Source organism: Schizophyllum commune (genome assembly GCF_000143185.2).
Source record: "Schizophyllum commune H4-8 unplaced genomic scaffold SCHCOscaffold_10, whole genome shotgun sequence".
In the NCBI taxonomy this organism is placed as follows: Eukaryota; Fungi; Basidiomycota; class Agaricomycetes; order Agaricales; family Schizophyllaceae; genus Schizophyllum; species Schizophyllum commune.
In genome coordinates this window covers 1,809,515-1,830,241 of record NW_026089547.1, presented here as the reverse complement: position 1 = coordinate 1,830,241, position 20,727 = coordinate 1,809,515, and the positions used below count along the sequence as shown (strand labels likewise).

General features: G+C 57.3%; 11 protein-coding genes across 11 annotated transcripts; 6 read left to right on the top strand and 5 right to left on the bottom strand.

The window, feature by feature from the left end:
* Nucleotides 1-3: 3 nt before the first annotated feature.
* SCHCODRAFT_02552190 (uncharacterized protein) lies at nucleotides 4-1,909 on the bottom strand. Its single transcript, XM_003028799.2, has 7 exons — nucleotides 1,507-1,909; nucleotides 1,183-1,407; nucleotides 1,037-1,120; nucleotides 963-982; nucleotides 716-907; nucleotides 214-665; nucleotides 4-163 (listed from the first exon to the last, which is right to left on the bottom strand). Exons 1-6 carry the CDS (start codon nucleotides 1,871-1,873, stop codon nucleotides 219-221), a joined length of 1,335 nt encoding a protein of 444 aa, XP_003028845.1. The 5' UTR covers nucleotides 1,874-1,909; the 3' UTR covers nucleotides 4-163; nucleotides 214-218.
* A 141-nt stretch (nucleotides 1,910-2,050) lies between these two features.
* On the bottom strand, nucleotides 2,051-3,382 carry SCHCODRAFT_02637878 (uncharacterized protein). The gene is made up of 3 exons (XM_003028800.2): nucleotides 2,606-3,382; nucleotides 2,495-2,558; nucleotides 2,051-2,441 (listed from the first exon to the last, which is right to left on the bottom strand). Exons 1-3 carry the CDS (start codon nucleotides 2,989-2,991, stop codon nucleotides 2,280-2,282), a joined length of 612 nt encoding a protein of 203 aa, XP_003028846.1. The 5' UTR covers nucleotides 2,992-3,382; the 3' UTR covers nucleotides 2,051-2,279.
* An 821-nt stretch (nucleotides 3,383-4,203) lies between these two features.
* SCHCODRAFT_02064048 (uncharacterized protein) lies at nucleotides 4,204-4,991 on the bottom strand. Its single transcript, XM_050341661.1, has one exon. The coding sequence runs from the start codon at nucleotides 4,798-4,800 to the stop codon at nucleotides 4,342-4,344; it is 459 nt and encodes a 152-aa protein (XP_050198644.1). The 5' UTR covers nucleotides 4,801-4,991; the 3' UTR covers nucleotides 4,204-4,341.
* Nucleotides 4,992-5,387: 396 nt separating this feature from the next.
* On the top strand, nucleotides 5,388-6,573 carry SCHCODRAFT_02637870 (40S ribosomal protein S26; the record flags this gene model as incomplete). The annotated part of the gene is made up of 4 exons (XM_050345994.1): nucleotides 5,388-5,390; nucleotides 5,686-5,863; nucleotides 5,921-5,986; nucleotides 6,034-6,573. 4 exons carry the CDS (start codon nucleotides 5,388-5,390, stop codon nucleotides 6,165-6,167), a joined length of 381 nt encoding a protein of 126 aa, XP_050198643.1. The 3' UTR covers nucleotides 6,168-6,573.
* A 46-nt stretch (nucleotides 6,574-6,619) lies between these two features.
* On the top strand, nucleotides 6,620-7,981 carry SCHCODRAFT_02671376 (Clavaminate synthase-like protein; the record flags this gene model as incomplete). The annotated part of the gene is made up of 3 exons (XM_003028480.2): nucleotides 6,620-7,134; nucleotides 7,203-7,379; nucleotides 7,429-7,981. The coding sequence occupies 3 exons, from the start codon at nucleotides 6,620-6,622 to the stop codon at nucleotides 7,979-7,981; spliced, it is 1,245 nt and encodes a 414-aa protein (XP_003028526.1).
* Nucleotides 7,850-8,593, bottom strand: SCHCODRAFT_02064003 (uncharacterized protein). Its single transcript, XM_050341660.1, has 3 exons — nucleotides 8,529-8,593; nucleotides 8,407-8,478; nucleotides 7,850-8,364 (listed from the first exon to the last, which is right to left on the bottom strand). Exons 2-3 carry the CDS (start codon nucleotides 8,449-8,451, stop codon nucleotides 7,978-7,980), a joined length of 432 nt encoding a protein of 143 aa, XP_050198642.1. The 5' UTR covers nucleotides 8,452-8,478; nucleotides 8,529-8,593; the 3' UTR covers nucleotides 7,850-7,977.
* On the top strand, nucleotides 8,502-9,380 carry SCHCODRAFT_02063949 (uncharacterized protein). The gene has a single exon (XM_050341659.1). The coding sequence runs from the start codon at nucleotides 8,638-8,640 to the stop codon at nucleotides 9,085-9,087; it is 450 nt and encodes a 149-aa protein (XP_050198641.1). The 5' UTR covers nucleotides 8,502-8,637; the 3' UTR covers nucleotides 9,088-9,380.
* On the bottom strand, nucleotides 9,311-9,941 carry SCHCODRAFT_02512312 (zf-PARP-domain-containing protein; the record flags this gene model as incomplete). Its single annotated transcript, XM_003028801.2, has 3 exons — nucleotides 9,311-9,656; nucleotides 9,703-9,769; nucleotides 9,860-9,941. 3 exons carry the CDS (start codon nucleotides 9,939-9,941, stop codon nucleotides 9,311-9,313), a joined length of 495 nt encoding a protein of 164 aa, XP_003028847.2.
* A 213-nt stretch (nucleotides 9,942-10,154) lies between these two features.
* On the top strand, nucleotides 10,155-13,382 carry SCHCODRAFT_01334259 (uncharacterized protein). Its single transcript, XM_003028481.2, has 8 exons — nucleotides 10,155-10,694; nucleotides 10,746-10,799; nucleotides 10,851-11,119; nucleotides 11,166-12,308; nucleotides 12,357-12,503; nucleotides 12,553-12,673; nucleotides 12,724-12,843; nucleotides 12,893-13,382. The coding sequence occupies exons 1-8, from the start codon at nucleotides 10,232-10,234 to the stop codon at nucleotides 13,150-13,152; spliced, it is 2,577 nt and encodes an 858-aa protein (XP_003028527.1). The 5' UTR covers nucleotides 10,155-10,231; the 3' UTR covers nucleotides 13,153-13,382.
* A 1,529-nt stretch (nucleotides 13,383-14,911) lies between these two features.
* On the top strand, nucleotides 14,912-16,622 carry SCHCODRAFT_02512368 (uncharacterized protein; the record flags this gene model as incomplete). Its single annotated transcript, XM_003028482.2, has 2 exons — nucleotides 14,912-14,953; nucleotides 15,006-16,622. The coding sequence occupies 2 exons, from the start codon at nucleotides 14,912-14,914 to the stop codon at nucleotides 16,620-16,622; spliced, it is 1,659 nt and encodes a 552-aa protein (XP_003028528.1).
* A 378-nt stretch (nucleotides 16,623-17,000) lies between these two features.
* On the top strand, nucleotides 17,001-20,414 carry SCHCODRAFT_02637859 (26S proteasome regulatory complex, non-ATPase subcomplex, Rpn1 subunit). The gene is made up of 10 exons (XM_003028483.2): nucleotides 17,001-17,169; nucleotides 17,222-17,278; nucleotides 17,329-17,493; nucleotides 17,543-18,111; nucleotides 18,162-18,400; nucleotides 18,453-19,094; nucleotides 19,147-19,496; nucleotides 19,551-19,941; nucleotides 19,994-20,112; nucleotides 20,165-20,414. The coding sequence occupies exons 1-10, from the start codon at nucleotides 17,038-17,040 to the stop codon at nucleotides 20,360-20,362; spliced, it is 2,862 nt and encodes a 953-aa protein (XP_003028529.2). The 5' UTR covers nucleotides 17,001-17,037; the 3' UTR covers nucleotides 20,363-20,414.
* The last annotated feature ends 313 nt before the right edge of the window (nucleotides 20,415-20,727 follow it).

Genomic DNA, 20,727 nt, shown 5'->3' with positions numbered 1-20,727 from the left:
TTGAGCGGAAAGCATCATGTCCTCAGCGAGATGGAAGTTCGGGTTGAGTCCTACTGTTGTCTTGCGGCAAGGGCCGAAAATCGACGCCGTCACATGCCTAAAAACTCGAACGCGTATACGGTAAGCTAAGGCCCAACTGTACTTCATGAAACCCGACAGTGGTCTGGAAGAACGTAAGCTACCCCTCACATAACTTTCGCGTCTGATACTCACCAAATTCATTGACCCTTCAGGCGTGATCCAACATTCTTCTCCCACTCCTCCTTAACTTCCTTCAACAACCCTTTCCGCGACAGCACCTCAACCGCCGTCGCAGCAAGTGCCTTCCCCGTCATCAGCGCCGAGTCGTGCGCCTGCTGTGTCCGCGCTGCCTCGGCAAACTTAGGCGTATGCGGCCCCGCGTCAGACTCGATGTAGAAGCCCGCGTGCAGAGACGGCATGGAGTAGCTGATGTTGCCCTGGTCCGTCGACGCGCTAGTGAACCCGGTGAGCCAGTCGACCTCAGGCGGGGGTATCGGTTCCTTCGGTCCTAGACGGTTGAAGTAATGTCGGTAGAAGCGACCCAGTGATCTGTTTGGTGTATGATCGAGGTAGGATCCCCCAGTCGTGATCTTCAGCTCCGCGCCTGAACCTGCTGCGCCGGCCTCCAAGCATCCACGTACTCGCTGGGATGGTGATATCAGTACGGAAGCAGATGGCGCTCGCTCGGACTCACTCTCTCGAGCTCTACAAGACGGTACCGGTCCTCCGACCGCACGACAACACCGGCAGCAGCGTATGCATGTATGATGTTGGGTGCAAGTCCTCCGTAGGTGATATTCACGCCAATGACATCCTTTGGCATAGTCTGTTGTCGTAGTGCCGACATAGCGTTGTAACCCGTGATGAGCCCGTCTAAGGCGTTGATCTGCCGAGGTGTTATGATGAGCTGAGGCTATCAGGATGGCTGAGACGGGGCGTACGCCTTCCCATGGACTTGCCGCTGCGAGGGTATATGTTGAGTGGGAAATCGAGCGAGTAATATGGCAACACTGACCTGCATGCGCCTCCTTGCCAAAGTATTCCACCGTCAGCTGCTGGTATGCCGCCGTTCGCACCAGCGCAGACGGTCTGACGATACCTAAAGCAGATTTGTCAGTCGTCAATACCTTTCAATTGAACGCAAGACAAATGAATACTGACCAGGATGCGCCATCAACGACACGTCAACCCCGTGGTCCTTGTACGCGCCAGCATTCAAGAGACGTATCTTACCTCCTCCACCTTCCTCGGCTGGCGTACCGTACAGAACGACCTTGCCAGCCAAGCTGTGGCGTTGCATACATTCCGCGGTAGCGAGCGCAGCAGCAACGGAGGCGGTTGCGATAAGATTGTGTCCGCAGGCATGGCCGATGTCCTTCAGGCAATCTGCGAGACGGTGTTGAGCGTAAACTCATCAGACGCAGCGCCAGCATGACCCTGCTTATTTGCAGGGAATGAGAAGATAGAAAACGAGTATATACTCACCATACTCCGCATTGAAGGACACGACAGGCCCCTTCATCCCGCTATCATACGCCGCAACAAACGCAGTCTCGATACCGTACGCCTTACGCGTTACTGCCCACCCTCTTTCTTCCATAAAGTTCGTCAGCGTCTCGTGCGCGAAGAACTCATGGTACGCGAGCTCTGGGCTATCGTGAATCTTCCAGTTCAGCTCGCGAAGCGCATCGGTCTGCGACTCCAGGAACGCGGTGATTTCGTCCAGTCGGTCGGTGGAGAGGGAGGGGTCGAGAGGGAGAGGTTGTGAAGACTCGATGATTTCGAGGTCGAAGTCTTCGTGGAGGGACTGGCCAGAGCGTTGAAGGTCATTCCCGGGACAACAGTTGACCATGGTGGTGGTTGAAGGCAAGATGAGGATGAGAGCGCACGTGAATGCCAAGATACACACCTCCTTATCGGAGCACACGACGGTGCCTTTGCATCAGGAGGATGCTACCATAGTCGGGCGAGCTGAGCGGGAAGCATAGCCATAGATTCCAAGCAGATAAATAGAAGTGATCTAGTCTAGAGGGTAAGTTAAGGATACAAGCTCGCGGAGACGGCTAACAATACACAGGTGAGCAAACGAAGCAGCAAATAAGTAGTATGAAAACAGTGGGATGGAAGGCGAAGATCGATACAATAGTGTGGGATATGAGCCCGAGAACGAAAGCTAGTGATACAGTGTGAGCGAATGCGAGCGAGAATAAGTTACGTGCGGGTGTGATGGTGGAAATGGATCGAAGTGAGAGTGAGGCTTAGTTGAGCGGGCGGCCTGATAGCATCAGAACAGTAGCCAGTGTGGCGACCTCCATCAAGCCGACTTGAAGGGCCCTGGTGGACATTTCGAGCGTGACGATGCCGCGACCCCTCGAGACGCGCGCCATGAGCTCGGGGGTAGAATGCCCATAGGTGTAAAGCTGCGAGGCGCCTGTCAGTAGGCGCGCTATACAGACTAGTAAGAGATGCTTACACATAGAAACTCGCCCTTGGGAACCCAAGTGTATGTCTTACCACGGGCTTCCATGAAGCGAGACCTGCTAGTAATGAGAGATCGCCTTCGAATAGATAGCAAACAACTCACGTCCCGTCGCCGGTCAACTTCAGGAAGTCGCCGGCGAACTGCTTGCGCACAATGTCACGGACCTCAACGATGGTGCGCTGCCCCCACTGGATGACGCCGAACGCCTTGCCGTCTGCAAGATGCAGGAGCGTGAATCCAGGCTTGGGCTGGTCCGTCACGACAGCGATGTACATCTTGTCGCGCGGACCAAGCACGGTCGAGTTGAGGATGTTGGGCCGTAGTGTTGTGAAGGTGAAAGAGTGGAATTGTTGCGGACTGCCAGGCTGGGCGAACGGAAGCGCGCCGAAGATCGACGGCTGCGCGGGCGCATTCGGTGTCCATGGGCGGTCGTTAACAGAGTGAGGGTTAGCCGGGTTGTACCAGCCTGCCTGTGCGTAGGGGTTCATGTGGATGATCGTGAAGGAGATTAGGGATCGTAAGGCTACAGATGAGGTGCCGCGGACGAGGCCGGTGCGGGTATGTGATGGAGAGGCGGAAGGAAGCAGGCAGGTGCTGGAGAGGAAAACGCGTCGAGGGGCGCGTATATATACGCAATGCGCGCCACCGCCAAAGGGGCACGCATACCCCTGTACCGGCACGCGTCGCGCGAGATGAGGTAGAAGTGCACTTCGAAGTTAGAAAATCTAGGGTTCCGAGGTACCCACTGGGCCACGAATTTGCGCTCATCCTGATACAAACAGGATGAGTACAATACTCCATATCGAAGATCCTCACCGAAACGGCCGGAAATTGTCGAATTGCCGCGCACGCGGTTTACCGCCATCCGCACTGGCGGGCCCGCCGAAGCTGCGCGGACACATGCGCTGGGAGACGTGGTTGCTCACAACAAGAGGCTGAGAGCCGGCAAACCGATCCGTCGAGCTCAGACACGCGCCCGCGCCGGATCAGCCACGAGCGCCCTGCCAAACTGTGCCACAGGTTATTATTCCGCACAGCCTTGGTCCACGCAGAACATATTCGAAGGATGGTATCCGTGAAATAAGCGCCCAGGCGCTACGGATTGCAATCCAGCGGCGGTATGTGGCCTGAGCAGAGTACGGCAGACTCATCGCGACAAAGTCGACCGGCGCTGATGGCAAGAGGCAAGAGTTCACACGCACGATTCGAGTTCAACTGTGACGTAGTCACCGGTCACACTCTAAAAAGAGCTGTGCTGGACCTGAATGATATGCGGCCGACACTCCAGCTATCAGATCTTGTTGTTCTCCATCATTCCTTGCTCGAAGCCATTGTTCCAGATTAGGTATGCCGACGGTCAGGACAGTGGGCTCACACACATTTGCTAGCGATGGGTATGCCAAACCTGCCGTCGAGGACGGCCTCGACGACCTCGGGGCGGCACATCCGCCTACAGCGCGCAGTTTTGGAACTGATCAGACGGTTACCAGGAGACTGATTGGACTGAGATTTCGACGACGCTACCGTAGCACGACGGAGAACGTGCTACACATCGGGCCTTAGGCCGCCGACCGCAACAACTCCAGCAGCACACCCTCCGGAGCATCTAGGACCTGTGTGTCAGCGGCAGTACACGGCAAGTATACTTAGGCGCCGTGAATCAGCTTTGCGCTCGGGCTGCAAACCATCGCCACCACCATTCCACGAAGGGGCTGTTCGTTGTCTAATGTCCTACTTAGTAAGGATCTGGAGTAAGGGCTCAGCGAATACACACAGTTCGCACTCACCGGATGGCCGCGCTTCCGTCCATAGGAAGAGCGGGAAGCGTCGAAAGACGGCTATAGCCACTGAGGGGCGCCTTCCATTTCAGGCGAGATATGCAAGAGGAAATAATTGGTCGAGGATATCCTGGACCGTACAGTAATCAAGTCCATTCCTGGGTTCAACTCACGGTAGAATTGTTCGCGAAATGGCCGTGATTTGGAAGAACAGGAAGAACGGGGAGTCGAGAACGCCGCCTCTTTCCTGTCCACTACAGGGTCGTCGAGAATCTGGATGACCTGTAGGCACAAGGCAACGGTTTTTGGTGCACTCTGATGCGCCAATCCACAGAGCAAACCCGTCTCCGTACTCCGAATCGAGACCAAACGGCGGTTTGAGGTCAGCGAACAACGGAAGCCATGATGCCGGGGGTCCGTGATGCGCTCTGGCGATCCGTCGCACGCGCCCCTCACGCGTGAGCCACGCTCTCCGACGCACGCGCCCATCCCCATGTCGCAGGTTCTTGACACGGGCATTCGGCAGTCGGCGCTGGATTCACGACTCTGTTGACGTTGCTCCTGCGCATGTGGGACTGAATGACTGGGACAATGGAGCGTCCGAACTTCGGGTACGCTCGTGTTTCAAGGGAAAGACGCTGCGAGACCGAGGATAAGCGCCGAGGGGAACGCATGTCTGAAGAAACATTGAAAACGACTGACCACGCATCTGGAGTGATATGAGCAGCCAGTTACCAACCAAATTGGCCTGGACCGAATCCTCGACGGGACAAGCAGCAAAGTATCAGCGGCGGCAGCGATGACCTGCGAAACTAATCGCCGTGTATTCGTCGCTATGTTTGCGCCAGCGCCAGCTCCTGAGGTCCATGCGCACGAAGCTGTCACTATGGTTCCATGCAATTCATAGTAGCCCGTTGTTAGAGCGTGCCGAGTAGGCATCCCAGCGACCGTCAGACGAAGTTCTGAGGAAGTCCCACATCCGGAGGATTTGCGCCGGTAGTTGTGTGCAGAGCCACACATCATTCCAGAGTCCCTCAATTGTGCCGCGTCGATAGAGCATAAGAGTCCTCAGAGGAGAGAGTCAGCGATGAAAGAGGTGCATCGAGATGGTGAACAACAGAGGTAACCCGGCAAAATCCGGTTCGCCACCATTACCACGTGCTGTGACAGCGTGAAGTCACGCTGGGCAATTTGGGAGCTATCCCAAGGCCAGCGTCCGTCGACACCAGCAAGTCCTCCGTCCTTCCGACCAAAATGGTGAGCAGAACTATGCTTGCACGCCCTCTGGATGGCCCAACGTAGCGTTGTCGACGCGCGGGACGACACCTGAGCCCCGTATTCTGCTGGATTGCGCCTCGGGAGCCCGGATGACACCCAACGGACGGTGCTGATACGTCCCCCCAGACCAAGAAGAGAAGAAATGGCGGCCGTAACAAGAGTGGCCGTGGCCATGTAACGTTCGTGCGTTGCTCGAACTGCTCGCGCTGCGTCGCGAAGGACAAGGCGATCAAGCGCTTCACCGTCCGCAACATGGTGGAGAGCGCCGCCATCCGTGATATCAGCGATGCTTCCGTGTACCCTGGTGCGTCTTGCTCTCTTCTTCCGCCTACGACGCAAACTGATCGGTCTGCGATAACAGAATACGCGATCCCCAAGCTGTACATCAAAATTGCTTACTGCGTTTCCTGCGCCATCCACTCCCATGGTGCGTTCGCCGATCTCCCTCTTCGATGTATATCTGATTACCGCCAGTCGTCCGTGTCCGCTCTCGCGAGGGCCGCCGCAACCGTGCTCCTCCCCCGCGTGTCCGCTGGAAGGACGGCAAGAAGGTCAACCCCGCGGTCGCCGCAGCTGAGGACGCGAAGGCCGCCGCTGCCAGAACCTGATTTATTTGTCTATGACAGCACACTGTATCATGACATGTACACCTGCATTGCAATGCACACGCTCGACCGCGAGGATCCTCTGAAAAGTAAGCGCGCCTCGCGATGAACGATCGCCCGACCTCTTCACCCGACACTACCTTATCTTCGCTCGTGTGCATCCCACGCACGAGTGGCCATTACGGTGTCGAAGATCGAATGGCTTCACTTTCGCTAGCAACTCTATGCTTCTGGGCAATGATGATAGTCTAGATAGTGGTGAATGCTACAACTAATCGTCTTGCAATACATCTCATGCTTCTGACTCCACCCCTACACGTACGAAGGAGTCCCTGCCTTCGAAGAACGGGCCCCCAAAGCATGGACTGGTACTCAAGTGACCCAGTGTTATCGTGGTCGTTGATTGCGACGAAGTTCAACTACTCTTGTTTCCTGCCAGCACTTGCAACAGAGACATGATGCTGGCTCTCGGACAGTCGACGTCTCGAGCTTTGACAAGAATCCTCTCTTCCTCGCGTTCAGGCGTACAAACGAGGTCCTTCACCAGCTACAATGCAGTTTCAGCGGGAATCTACCTCAAGAAACTTCGCACTACTTTCCCTTACGCCTGGCTTCGCGACTCGTGTCAATCCCCTACGAATATCCACCCATCGACTCTGCAGAAGCTACACCGCTCATCAGACATACCCGTCGATATCAAGCCGGCCCAGGATGGGATACAGATTACGCCCGAGGCGCTGCATATCCGCTGGGAAGATGGGCATGAATCGGCGTTCACTCCAGAGTTTCTGAGGCGGCATTCCTCCCCGTCGAACCTGCAGAAATTCCACGGTGATATCTCCTCTGAGCTCTGGAACGCAGCATCTATCAAGAAGACGGACAACTTATTCGTCCCCTATGATTCCCTGAAGGAGCCACAAGGGCAGCTGGATGCCATCGTGCAACTGCTGAGATACGGACTCGTCTTTGTGTGAGCGTCATTCATCCATATCGGGAGCCTGGTGATTGTGCATCGACTGACCTGATATGTGGATCTAGCACGGGCGTACCCATTGCCAAGACAGGCGACGAGACGTGCGAGTTGCGCTCCCTTGCTGCTGCCTTCGGACGCATCCGCTATACGTTCTACGGCCACGTCTGGAACGTGCGCAACATCAAGGAGAGTCGCAACATCGCTTACACCAACCTCGACCTCGGCCTACACATGGACCTTCTGTACGCCTGCCCAAGTCTCCCCTTCCCCCACCTCCTAACCCGCCCACAGATATCATCAGCACCCGCCCCAATACCAGATCCTCCACTGCCTTCGCAATCGTGTCACAGGCGGCAGCTCTATCTTCGTCGACTCCTTCAAGGCCGCGGACGACCTCCGCCACAGATTTCCCAGCGCCTACGAGCTTCTCGCATCAACCCTCGTCCCCTTCCACTACATTAATGACGGGCACCACATGCACTGCGAGCGGCCCACCTTCGAGCTCACGCAGGTCGGCAAGCGGCTCAAGCATGTCAACTACTCGCCGCCCTTCCAAGCACCGCTGCTGCTCGACACGCCCGTAGGCTTCTACGATGCGATGAAGAGGTTTGCGGATATGCTTGGGGAAGGGGAGAACAGATACGAGTATTTGCTGAAGGAGGGTGATGCGGTGTTGTTCGATAACCGGCGGGTGCTGCATTCGCGCACGGCATTCGAGGATATCGAGGGAGAAGGGAAGGAGGGGGACACGAATCGATGGCTCAAGGGCTGCTACTTGGACGACGACACGATCTTGGATAAGATGCGCGGCTTGAGGAAGGTGGTGCAGGGTGACGAGGCCTAGCCGGCGGGCTGAATCCCAGGACGGTCGTCAGATCTTGGGATGGCACAAGGATGGAAGGATTTCATGAACTTGTATTTGTAGCAGGCGAGAGAGCACGATACATAAAGCAGAACACAGAGCAAAGTGGACGTTACATTGTCGTTACTTGACCGTAGCATGGTTTGTCTATATCGATGAAAAGGGCAAAGGAAGAGCAAGGGAGGATACGCAGGGATCCGATACACATGGCTGAAGCAAGCAAGCCGATGACGGTCACAAAGGAAACCCCGAACACGATTACTCCTCGTCGTCGGAGGCCTCCTTGGGCGCCTCCTTCTTGGAGCGAGCGGATGAGCGCGGCTTCTTAGACGGCGCAGCGGCCTTCGTGGCGACCTTCTGGACGCCTGTAAGACGGTGAGGTGCAGTACTTGAGGAAAGAACGTTACCTTGCGTTTGCGACCGTTCTCCTCCGCGGGCTCAGCCTCTGCCATCTCGGCGTCACCCTCCTCTTCCTGGACCTGGTAATGACATAAGCGACGAAAGAGATATGACGGGACGATGTACCGACCTTCTTGGTCGTCCGCTTCCTTGATGCTGGCTTGGCCTTGGGCTCTGCGGCACTCTCGTCGGCGTCCTCATCCTGCGGAGCACTGTTCGGTGAAGCACAAGTGACATACATGAGAGCACGTACCTTCTTCTTGGTAGCACGCTTCTTAGAAGCGGGCTTCGCCTTCACGGGCTCCGCCTCCTCGTCGGCCGATCCAGCAGCCTCTTCCTCTACCTGCTACATACAATTGAGCACGCTAAAGATCAGATGTGCCCTGCAGAGACATACCTTCTTCGTCGCCCGCTTCGCCCTCGGCTTGGCGGGCTCCTTCGGAGCGGCGGCAGCCTTCTTGGGCCTGCCCTTCGCCTTGGGAGCCTCCTCGGCAGCCTCGTCGTCGGTGGCTTCTGCCTTCTTTGCTGCGGCCTTCTTCGCCTTGGGCTTAGGGGCCTCTTCCTCCGGCTCTGAGTCTTCGCCCGCGGAGACGTCGTTGATAGCATTGGTGAAGTCCTCACCACCAGAGTCGGATTCAGCGGCCTGCGCAGGTGAGCCCCAAGGATCAAGAGATTGCAGTGTACACTGACCTTCTTGGAGGCGCGCTTCTTGGGTGCGGCCTTCTTAGCAGGGGCTTTCTTGGGTTTTTCTTCCTCTTCATCGTCTTCTGCGGCAGCCTTCTGAAGCAAAGTCAGGATAAGGACCGTCGTATGTAACGGGCCGACAGACCTTAGGACGGCCCCTGCCACGCTTCGGCTTTTCCTCAGCCTCTTCTCCGGCCTCTTCAGCTTTCTGCGGGCATCGTGTGAGTGTCAGATAGTGAGGGTTATGACGAGGGTAGCCACCTGAGCCTTGGTCGCCCGCTTGCGCTTGGGTTTCTCCTCCGCCTCCTCATCGCCACCCTCGTCAGCCTCCTTGGCCTTCTTCTTTGCGGGTGCCTTCTTCTTGGGCTTCTCGTCTTCTTCATCTTCAGCACCCTTTTGCGCGCTCTCGGGGATATCTTCCTCGGCGACGTGGCCAGCCTCGTACGCCGTCGTTATGCGGTCCTTATCCGCATCTTGAAGTTCGTCGTAGCCATCGATCTCGGAGGGGTCCGGAAACTGCTCCTTAATGTTTTCTAGCACCTTGTTGGTTGTGCATCCCCAGTGGCGCCACGCACTGCGCGAGATCAGCAATGAGACGCGTGCTCGGCCACAGCACGCACAAGGATGTGTTCCCCCTGAAGTCCACGACGCTGCCGAGGCGCAGTTCCCCCTTCAAGATCTTGGTGCCTACATGCTATGAGCTTCCCGCGAGACTCGACTCGAACATCGCGCTTACCCTTGCATGGCTTCGGGCCTGTGAACACGCGTCAGTTCAACTGAGATAGCCACCGCAGTTCAGCTTACCCTTGCAGGCGGCCCTGGCAGACGGTGCGTACTCGAGACGGTATCCCCCTGGCATCTGTGCGACAAGTTCAAGTTCAAGAGACCGTGGGGAGCTAAACGGTCTTGTGCGCTTCGCTGTGTCTTGGTTTTTTCGGGAAGCCGCCGCGTGACTTTGGCGCGTTCACGTTATGTCACATACGCGCGCGTTCCCGTGATCTGGTGACAACACGCAGTGATTGCTGTCACGTTGAGCTCAACGTGGGACGGAATCGAAAACTTCCGTTTTGCTCTCGACCATCGTCATCCGTGGCAACCTCAAGACGCGCATCATCATCGACGACGACGGCGACGACAACGACGAACTCCATGTCCACCCAGGCACCGGCCTCCTACTCCGTTCCTTCGACCCCCGCACGTCTCCCGCCATCGCCCGAGGCGACGCGCTCCACCAAGTCCGTTCGAGTCGCAGCGCCTACGACCCCGCAACGTGTTCCGCGCCATCGCCAGACGCAGTCCCTTTCGCACTCTCGCCTCCAGCAATACCGTATCCCGAACACGCCGTCCTCCCCGTATACCCCACTCAGCCTGCGCTCCTTCGCGTCTGCCACATCCTCGGCTAGCTCAGGTTTAGCGACGCCGGGCAGCGTCACATCGTATGGCAACTTCAGTTTGAACTCGCCAGAGATCGAGAGAAATGCCGCCAAGGACATGAGCCTGGCAGATATCGCGGAGAACTGGCGCAACCGTGCCTGCCAGAATGGCATCCGAGTCGAAGGAGGCCGTCTGGTGGACATGTCGGGCGATATGTCTTCATTCGGTGACGATGAGGGTGAGAAGATGTGCATATATGCGCCTTATCAGTCACTGATGAAGTGTCTAGACAGCGATAGGTCAATGTCAGATATGAGCCACAGCGAGTACGTGCAAGACGAAGGTCAGGACCCGCATATATGCGCATCGAATTGCATGCTGACCGCTTCTGCAGTACTCCTTCCTCCTCCCTTCCTGTCCAACCAGCGTCGCATGCGCCCAAGGGCACAGTCATTCGCCCCGGTCCCTGTCAACATGACCCCGGTTGGCCGCGTCCCGCCATCATCCCCTGTCGTTAGACGTAGATTAGGTCAAGAAATCAACCCCGCCTCGTTGTCCCTCACGTCCACACCTCCTCGCAATCCCGACGTGGCTCGCCAGCTCCGCATCAAGGGCAGTCTCACGGACCCGGCTGCGGATCGCAGGCGCGAGCCGTTTGGCATTGTAGGCTACCATCTCACTCCCGATGTTCTATATTGATGCACTCTAGATCCGGTCCCCCGAAAACTCGTACGCTATGGACACCTCTTCATTCAGCCTCTTCGACATCAATGAGCATGAACACGAGCACGAGTACGACCAAGAGCAACAGCAACCCTACAATGCCAGCGCTCAAGCGCGGTACCGCGACCGTTACAACAGCGGGTATGAGCCGGTCTTCCCGCATCTGTCAATGGACAGCAACCCTTTTGCGCCAGCACGCCTGTCCGACCCCTTTGGCCAGTCTTTGGGAAGCATTGCAGAGGTCAATGAGATGCAGTATCCTCCGCAGTACCCCGGGCAGGCTCAGGCAGGCTTTGCGATCCACGACCCCTACTACAACACTTCCGAGATACCCTATCAGCCCCCGGTCACCTATGCGCCACAACCTTCCTACGCAATCAACATCCCAGCGCCACAGTACTCTGATACCCCGCCCCTCACGTCGACACCGCCTCCCATGGTCAAGTCCAAGCCGTCCAAGCCGACCTCCTGCTCCGTGTGCTCGCGCTCTAACACATCCACGCTCGCCGTCTTATCGCCGTGCAATCATCCTCTTTGCTCGGCGTGCCTTACCAGCGCCCTCAACATCGTTGGTGAGAAGGACATGGAGTGCGCGGTTTGCAAGAAGCCTGTCGCGGACTTCAAATTGGTCACTCCACCGCGCAACGATAGCAAGCCTCGCAAGGAGGAGAATCACACCAAGGGCAAGAGCTTCTTCGATCCTCTGTTCTCTTCGCCTGGCAGCGTCGCCAGCGGATACACAGGTCTTGAGAGCGCCTTCGAGATGGGCTTGTCGCTCGAGGCCACCACCAGCAGCCCGCCTCGCGTCCGCAAGAAGCAGGAGAATGTGGTCCTGAGGATCGATAATGTTCCCTGGGACATCACCCCTCCTGCGATCAGTGCTTGGCTGCAGCAGCCGGTCGTCCGTGCGCATGTATTGCTGGATCGCAAGGGCAAGACGATGAGCCACGCGTTTGTTGAGCTGCAGACGGAGGACATTGCGCGTGCTGTCCTGCGCGGCGAGGCGGCGTACGACACGGGCGTGCGCAACGCGCATGGCAGGTACGAGCGCAGCTCCGTACTTGGCTCTGGCAAGCGCGCTCGTGGGGTCACCGTTACGCGGAGCGGCCAAGAGGAGCTGATGAGGGCGGTGAGTTGAGCGTTTATTCTACTGGCGCGGCTCTGATTGTCGATATAGTTATTCCCTTCCTGGCAAGGTGGTTTCGATGGTTCGCGCCCTTCCCTCGCCGGGCTGGACAACGAGGCTGTCATTCGGGCGCTGGAGACGGGCTTGATGACGCAACACGAGGTCGCTAGCCTTATGAACCTGATCAAGTCTCCTGAGGTCAGGACAGTTTTGCTATGTATTCGGTGTCAGGCTGATGTGTTTGTAGTCGCCCTTCCTCAAAGTGCCTTGCCTGCCCTTCTACTCGCTAGCCGGCATCCTCAGCAAGTTCCCCTCGGACGTGGATAGTCGTGTCTTCTGGCCAACGGGGCTTCGGGATGCGCTTTACGGTGAATTACTAATGTATATGGGCGCAAACAATTGCTGATGGCGTTACTAGACATTTCGCTCACTGCTATCCGTGTGCTACATGAACGCGCCTCACAGGACAACGCTGCTGGCGCCGCCTATAGCAAGGAGCTGGTTCTTGACGTCATGCGCACAGCTGTGGGCTGTCAAGGTATGCCTCGTTGGTTTGTGCAGGGGATCAAGAACTAACATTTCGCCAGCTTTCACCACCCAACAGCGCAACAAGATTGGCGAGGTGATCGCGAGCGTCAAGCGCGAACAAGTTCAGGTCGAGACCCCTTCGCCAATGTCACCCGCGTCTGAGGCTGTTGTCTTCGAGCCGCCTTCTATGTCTACGCCGCGCGAGTCGCCTACTCATACTCCCGCCCCTCACCGATCCTACGGAGACCTCGCCAAGGAGCTCGGTATCGATTCCGAGCTTGTCGCCGCTGTCGCAAACCGTCTTTCAGAATATCGCTAAACTCATGCATCGTACGAACGTCATGGACCTCTCGCTCGGCGGAACGATCTCACGAAAAAACCTCGCTCTTCTACTGTAATCACGGCCGTCATCCTGGGGATGCGCTGGCTGTTCACCGCTGTTTTGCACATCGCTCGTCGCATGCTGCTCTCGAAACGCTTCAATTCTCGTTGTATATTGCGGTACTTACACCCTCTCTGGACATGAGGGTCTTCTCCTTAACACCTCCGCCGTCGCCTACATAACAGAAAAGCTCGCTACCTCCCTCTCCACGAATGGAACCTCTACTTAACGCAACCATTACTTATGCATAATTCCCGTTTCTTCGTTCTGCGCTACTACGTCTTTTCATCGCTTCCCCCTCATACAAACATCATCGCCGTCTGCCGCATGACGCACCTTATGCCTTTTCCCGTCTGTCGCTTCTCTCCCCCCTTTGCCTAGTGTTATTCGATCGAGATGGGCCGCTGGAGAGCAGGATCCAGCGGGAGGCCCACGTTGGACCTTTACGTATTATATTGCCGCATCGCTCCCCCCGTACCGCATTTGTTGTCGACCGTTCCCCCCGTCCGTTGCATACTGTTATCGTCGTCCTCATCACCGTTTGCATTGATTGGCTATTATTTTGCGCTGGGCTACTGGAGTATGCGCTGGAGTCTTGTGGTCAGTGCTTGCTTTGTGGGCGCTGGCCACATCGTATCGCACGGAACGTCGCAGCTTGTTATGCAGTCACTTGCCCATCGCGAAGGGTCACTGTCGTGTGGAAGGTGCTGCAATCAGGACGCGAGGTAATAATGCAAGGGTGGACTTGCTGAAGAATGATTTGACCTTGACGTCTGGAGTGTAGTTGAACATGACGTTCTTTGTGCTCGCGTTAACCCCACGGCACAGTGCACGGGATGCCTGGAGTCTGAACAAGGCCATTGACAGTATGCCCACATTGTCGTTACCCACGAGAGATCCGCCCAAAGTTGCCACATTCGCGCGGCGGTTCGACGCACCCGACTTGGTGAGCGCCGCGCTAGATGCGCTCAGCACTTGGCTTTTCCCCTCACTAGGTTTGCACTGTATTCTCCTTTGTATATCGATCGCTCCGCAATGACCTTTACGCTCTCCTCGTCTGAAGAGCAAATAACGGTCAAGTTGTCTTGAGCGCGTCTCCAGGTGAATCACCGATACCTTCTTTCAGAAGAGCACTGATGTCCGTCCTTTGTGGCCTGCGTTTTTCCCCACCAAATACACCCCATGTAGTTTTCTCCTTCACTATTTCCTCAACCGCGCAGCCGCCATTTGTGGGTGCAGACTGAATGGCCTCACGTGAGCCAGCCACGCGCAGTAGCCTTGTGCCGAGCCTGCTTTCTTCCTGGCACAGCTCACTTGACGTCCAATCTCCAGCAATCTCTCTTCCGTCAAGGACTCACAGAGGACTCTCCCCATCGCTCTTCAAAGTACGAACCAAGGCTGCGGAGGAAAACGCGCGTATGACATGTGGGCGGAAGCAATTTACGCTTATGGAAAAATCCCCACGGCAAACGCCCGCAAACCATCACTTTTCCTCGACCCCTCCTCGACATCTCGACTGGAGAATGAACACGGTCTGCGCAGCATCGACCTAGGATCTCCAGCACTCGCCTTACACTCCCGAATATTCTATGCACCTAATTGTGTCGAGGACCAATCTCGATTACTGTAATTGCAACGCGGACACGCCCAGAAGACGCCCGACGCGAACGTGACGAGGAGCTCAGCGGACGCTGCGATGTATTCCAACCGCGCAGAGAACTATTCCGCGGACTACCAGGTGCGTCGTCGTGCCGTCCTGCTCGGCAGTGGCGAGCTGACCAGCTGTCCAGTCCGCCATGTCACGGTCGTCCGCCTCCTCTGAGATATCGCCATCACTCACTCAGTCCTCAATCTCTACAAATTCCTCCACATCCCCGCCGCCGCGGACGCCGGTGCGCAATGCGCGCGCCCGCGCTACGCGCTATCCGGACAACCTGGGGCGCGTGCCGCTGCACCGACGGGGCACGTCGCAAACGTACGAGCGCCTGGAGGATCTCCTGCGCGAGGCGGGGTACAAGGAAACGCGCGTGTTCACGCCCGAGTCTGAGCGCGTCAAGCACGAGTCGCCCGAGCCTAAGCGGCCGGTTCCCCTCAGACAGGACAGGGTTGGCTCCGTTGTCAACTTCTTTTCTGGCCTCATCCCAGGCTCGACGGCGAACAGCCGGCCGTCGAGCCCCAACCTCGATGGCGCGACACCCACGCCTACACCCCCGCCGCGCCCCTTCACGCCGACGCGCACGTCGCCGCTGGCGAACCGGCAGCAGCAGCGCAACTCGCCCATGTACTCGACGTCTCCGCTGAATTCGTCCGTCGAGAGCCTGACGCGCACTCCGACGCGCACGCCCAGGCCGCCGAAGCAGCAGCGCATTGCGCACAAGCCGCCGCTCCCGCCGAACCCCATGGCGCCGCTGCATCGCCCGCTCCCGCGGGACGTGCGGCATAGCGCGTCCATCGCGTCGCTCCGGCGCCAGCAGGAGAAGTTCGCGCACCAGCCACTCCCAGCACGTAATGTGTCAGGGCACCCGCGACAATTATCCGCGCCGCATATGCAGCGTCCGAGGTCCACGCCGCCGGTGGTAAGACCACAGGCTCTGCCGCCGATGCAGACGTCGCACTCCGAGCAACCTCCGCTACCACAGACGTGGCTGCAAACTGTTGCGCGAGCGGTGATGTTTGGTGGCGCGGGATATGTCGGCGGTCCGCACAAGGGCAAGGAGAACGAGCTATTGCCTCCGCCGCCGCAGGGTCCGCCGTCTTACCTGGTGCTATCGAAGCGCAGCGTGAGCACCGCTAGCATTAGCGAGACGCAGGTTCTGTGCAGAAGTGCGCCTGCTAGCAGGAGCAACTCTCTTGCGCGGAACAACAGCAGACGCAACGTCTCGACGGCGCACAGGAAGGCACCTTCGCTGGAGGTTCCGGATCCGTGCCCTCCTCGACGCGGGCGGAAACAGGGCAAGCGTGCAGGTGGAGATCGCGTATCTGTACCGAGCCTGGCTCGTACAGATACTCAGAGCGATCCTTTGCGCGCACTTGAGGACGAAGAAGGCGGCGAGGATCATCTAAGCTCTGGATCTGTCGTGTCGAGCGAGGATGAGGGCGAGCTGAACCTGGCCAAGATGCTTGTGCCGCCCAAACGACAACACTCGATCCGCAGCCTGCGAAGACACCTGGCCCCACCGCCTACGCCATCGTCGTCGACGTTCCCGAAGAGCGGCACAATGCGGAGCGACAGGTCCGTACGCGACGTAGTTAACGCCTCCCCTGTGCCACGGCCTGCTGATCACGCTGTTGACCTCAATGACGCTGCCGAGGAATATCTCATGTTCTTGGAAGGAAGTAATAGTCGGAGGAACACCGACTCAAGGAAGGGACTCCCGCGCGCTTGGGGTGGACTGCTTCATAATTAGAGGGGGTGAGCTGCTTTGCTGCATTACTGGAAGGAAGTCAAGCTTTACTACACGGGGCCGCGCGCCTTGTTAGACATACAGGACCAACACTCAACGTCCCTTTGCACCACTGTAGACTCGCTATCGTTCTCCATCGGAGGGTCCGGCTCCAGATATCTCAACCAGACGTCGTCGTACACTACTAGCGCACCGCTGCTTTACATAGCCTACGTAGCTTACAATCATTATGTACTATCTCACTATACATTTTTTTCTCTGTGGATAGCTCAGCTTGGGTGTGGGTGGGAAGTTCAACATGGAAGGATTTGGCAAGCAGACACAAAGAAATGTCCCCATTTGGAAATCCAGACGCGTCCGCGCTTACGCGTCTCGCGTCTTGAGCGTCACTGCATTATATTCCTTACTTCCAGCCATCATGCCCCAGCCGACGGAATTCGAGCTCACCGTCCCTACGGAGGACCCCAAGAAGCCGGAGAAGAAGGACTCGGAGAAGACGGCCTTCGAGGGCCTGTCCAAGCTCGATGATTCGAAGGAATCGGAGGACATGGTACGCCATTGGAGTTGATGTTCAATGGATACTCCCAGCTGACATCTCGTAGTCTGAAGAGGATCTTCAACTGAAGAATGAGCTGGAGATGTTGGTGGAAAGGCTGAAGGTGCGTTCGCAGACGCGTCTCGATGATCAGATACTCATAGGTGCTTGCAGGAACCAAACACTAGCCTGTACAGGCCAGCTCTCGAAACCCTACGCACGCTGATCAGGACATCTACATCCTCGATGACCTCTGTGCCGAAACCTTTGAAGTTCCTCCGACCCCACTACCCCGATCTGCAGAAGTTGTATGAGGCATGGCCAGCGTCAGAGGACAAGGTACGTCCAGCCGCGCATCCAAGGGACGATCATGCCAATAGACCAACAGAGCCTCTTCGCCGATATCCTGTCCGTGCTCGCCATGACCTACTCAGACACAGAGCCAAGAGGTACACTCCGCTATCGCCTGCTGGCAGCATCCATGCGCCCTACCGACTCCCCACTCGCCGATCCCGGAAACTGGGGACACGAATACGTTCGCCACATCGCCGCCGAGCTCGGCGAGGAGTACAGCATCCGCGAGGCGCCCGAAGAGACCGCCGAGAAGAAGCCCGTCGCTCTAGAAGTAGGCAGCATCGACGACCTGCGCACGCTCGCGAAGCAGTGCGCGGTGTTCCTGCTTGGCCACAATGCGGAGCCCGACGCGGTCGATCTCCTGGAGGAGCTCGAGATTGTCGACGAGCTCGTGGAGCTGGTCGACGAGAACACTTACCAGCGCGTCTGCCAGTATATGATCCGCTGTGTGAACCTGCTTCCTCCGCCGGACGATGTCGCGTTCCTGCGCACGACGCACTCGATATACTCGAGGCATTCGAAGTTCCCGGACGCGCTTTCCATCGCGATACGCCTTGGGGACCGCGAACTCATTCGCGAAGACTTCAATGCCCCTGCTAACCCGTGAGCAGTATTCTAATGCCACATTGTATATTCACTGACGCCGCAAACAGTCTTATGAAGCGTCAGCTCGCTTTCATGCTCGCGCGTGCCTCGATCCCCATCACCTGGCTACAACCGTCCACTGACGAGGACGGTGACGCCGATGTTGAAGACGAACTCCCTGACGACCTCATTGAATGCCTCAGCAATACCCGCCTGAGCGCATCTTTCCGCGACTTCGGGAAGGAGCTCGGCGTGGCGGAGGCAAAGAGCTTAGAGGATGTTTACAAGACCCACTTGGAAAACACTCGTAAGTCAACACATCTATTGGGACTGCCGATAGCGTGCTGACAGATGCTTAGGCCCCAACGCACCATCGGTTGACTCCGCGCGCGCAAATCTGGCCGGCACCTTTGTCAACGCCTTCGTCAATGCAGGCTTCGGGAACGACAAGCTCATGGTCGAGGCCGACGAGGGCAACAGCTGGATATACAAGAACAAGGACCACGGCATGATGAGCGCTGCCGCATCCCTGGGTCTCAGTCTCCTCTGGGACACCGACGTCGGCCTCAGCCACGTCGACAAGTACACCTACTCGTCGGAGGAGCACATCAAGGCCGGCGCGCTCCTCGCCACCGGTATCCTCCACTCCGGCGTACGCACGGAGGCGGACGCGGCTGCCGCGCTCTTGTCCGACCAGGTGGAGAACAAGTCCGTGCCGCTGAAGACGGCGGCGATCATGGGTCTTGCTCTTGCGTACGCGGGCTCGCAGCACCCGGATCTCTTGTCGGTGTTGCTGCCGCACGTTGCGGATGACACGGTGACGATGGAGATCTCGAGCTTGGCGGCGCTCGCGCTTGGGTTCATCTATGTCGGGAGCGAGAATGGCGAGATTACCGGGACGATCTTGCAGGCGTTCATGGAGCGTGCGGATCGTAGTGACGGTGGCCTCGACGAGAAGTGGGGCCGGTTCATGAGCTTGGGCCTTGGATTGCTCTACCTTGGTGAGTTGGGATGTTTAGGACTTCTGCTACTATTTACTGAAGACGACTGCAGGTCTGCAGGAGGCCTCCGATGCCACCATCGAGACATTGAAGGCCATCGAGCACCCGCTGGCGAAGACCGCGCAGGTCATCGTGGACGCGTGCGCGTACGCCGGTACGGGCAATGTGCTCAAGGTCCAGACGATGTTGCATCACTGCGACGAGCACATCGTGAAGGAGAAGGAGAAGAAAGAGGACGAGGAGAAGAAGGAGGAAAAGAAGGACGAGGCAAAGGAGGGCGAGGAGGCGCCGAAGGAGCCGAAGGATGACACCTTCCAGGCCTTCGCTGTCATCGGTGTTGCATTGATTGCTATGGGCGAGGAGATTGGCGCTGAGATGTCGCTCCGGCAATTCAACCACCTGGTAAGTCCCTACTGGATGCGCAGAGATCCAGTGCTTACGCTGACGCCTATGCAGATGCACTACGGCGAACCCGTCATCAGGAGATCAGTGCCCCTCGCCATCGGCCTCGTCAGCACCTCCAACCCACAACTCCCCATCCTCGACACGCTCTCCAAGTACAGCCATGACAACGACCTGCAAGTCGCGCTCAACGCGATCCTCGCCATGGGCCTCGTCGGCGCAGGCACGAACAACGCGCGCCTCGCGCAGATGCTGCGCCAGCTCGCGGGCTACTACTACAAGGAGCCCGACTGCCTGTTCATGGTGCGCGTCGCGCAGGGCTTGGTGCATATGGGGAAGGGCACGATCGGCTTGAACCCGTTCTTCAACGATAGGAGTACGATGCATCGGCCGGCGGTGGCGGGTCTGTTGGCGACGTTGGTGGCGTTTACGGACGCGAAAGGATGTAAGTGGTGCTTGCTGTGTGATAGGCTTAGTTGCTGATGCGTTGCGCGCAGTCATCTTGGACAAGTACCACTGGATGCTCTATTTCCTCGTCACCGCCATGTTCCCGAGGTTCTTGATCACCCTCGACGAGAAGCTGGACCCGTTGCCAGTGACCGTCCGTGTTGGTCAGGTACGTTCGTCCTTGGCCCATCCTCCTCTCGCTTGCTCATCCTTCATCACAGGCTGTGGACGTCGTCGGCCAAGCAGGCAAGCCGCGGACGATCTCCGGATTCCAGACGCACCAGACGCCAGTCCGGCTGGGCACGACGGAGCGTGCGGAGCTGGCGACGGAGGAGTTTTTCCCCTTCGCGCATGTGTTGGAAGGGTTCGTTATCTTGCAAAAGAACCCGGGGTGGGAGGAGGACAAGATGGAAATGTAGATCACGACACTGTATCGATGCGGACAATTCGACGCTCATGTTTTTCTCGTTCGTCTTTGAGTTCGCGCAGTAATGAACGACTATCTGCGATAGCACATCGAAGCTGAGTACTTTGACTTCGACAAGGTCTTCGAAGACACATGTTCTCCCATAATCTCAATTTAGTTCCTCAGTCCAACCTCACATGCACACCGAACTTCATCTTCAACTTTTGCATAACTTATGTATATTGCCCACCTAGGTGGTTGCATATGGGTAGCTGCATGAGGGATACTGTACAGTGTTGGCTATACGGCGTACATCTCTGGCGAAGGCACAACCGGCACGTATGCATGCGAAATAGCGCAGAAGGAATGAACAAGAAA

Excerpts from the sequence above, each read along its gene's own strand:
- SCHCODRAFT_02063949 (XM_050341659.1), top strand. The coding sequence starts at position 8,638 with ATGAGAGCACGTACCTTCTTCTTGGTAGCACGCTTCTTAGAAGCGGGC.
- SCHCODRAFT_02637878 (XM_003028800.2), bottom strand. The coding sequence starts at position 2,991 with ATGAACCCCTACGCACAGGCAGGCTGGTACAACCCGGCTAACCCTCAC. Across the intron at positions 2,559-2,605 it reads AAGTTGACCGGCGACGGGAC|GTCTCGCTTCATGGAAGCCC; the intron begins GTGAGTTGTTTG and ends CATTACTAGCAG. Across the intron at positions 2,442-2,494 it reads CCAAGGGCGAGTTTCTATGT|CTTTACACCTATGGGCATTC; the intron begins GTAAGCATCTCT and ends GGCGCCTCGCAG.
- SCHCODRAFT_02552190 (XM_003028799.2), bottom strand. The coding sequence starts at position 1,873 with ATGGTCAACTGTTGTCCCGGGAATGACCTTCAACGCTCTGGCCAGTCC. Across the intron at positions 1,121-1,182 it reads GTCGTTGATGGCGCATCCTG|GTATCGTCAGACCGTCTGCG; the intron begins GTCAGTATTCAT and ends AATCTGCTTTAG. Across the intron at positions 666-715 it reads GTCTTGTAGAGCTCGAGAGA|CGAGTACGTGGATGCTTGGA; the intron begins GTGAGTCCGAGC and ends TCACCATCCCAG.
- SCHCODRAFT_02637859 (XM_003028483.2), top strand. The coding sequence starts at position 17,038 with ATGCCCCAGCCGACGGAATTCGAGCTCACCGTCCCTACGGAGGACCCC. Across the intron at positions 19,095-19,146 it reads CCTTGGATTGCTCTACCTTG|GTCTGCAGGAGGCCTCCGAT; the intron begins GTGAGTTGGGAT and ends AGACGACTGCAG. Across the intron at positions 19,497-19,550 it reads TCCGGCAATTCAACCACCTG|ATGCACTACGGCGAACCCGT; the intron begins GTAAGTCCCTAC and ends ACGCCTATGCAG.
- SCHCODRAFT_01334259 (XM_003028481.2), top strand. The coding sequence starts at position 10,232 with ATGTCCACCCAGGCACCGGCCTCCTACTCCGTTCCTTCGACCCCCGCA. Across the intron at positions 10,695-10,745 it reads TTCATTCGGTGACGATGAGG|ACAGCGATAGGTCAATGTCA; the intron begins GTGAGAAGATGT and ends TGAAGTGTCTAG. Across the intron at positions 12,674-12,723 it reads GCTTCGGGATGCGCTTTACG|ACATTTCGCTCACTGCTATC; the intron begins GTGAATTACTAA and ends TGGCGTTACTAG.
- SCHCODRAFT_02064003 (XM_050341660.1), bottom strand. The coding sequence starts at position 8,451 with ATGGCAGAGGCTGAGCCCGCGGAGGAGAACGGTCGCAAACGCAAG. Across the intron at positions 8,365-8,406 it reads AGAACGGTCGCAAACGCAAG|GCGTCCAGAAGGTCGCCACG; the intron begins GTAACGTTCTTT and ends ACCGTCTTACAG.
- SCHCODRAFT_02064048 (XM_050341661.1), bottom strand. The coding sequence starts at position 4,800 with ATGCCCGTGTCAAGAACCTGCGACATGGGGATGGGCGCGTGCGTCGGA.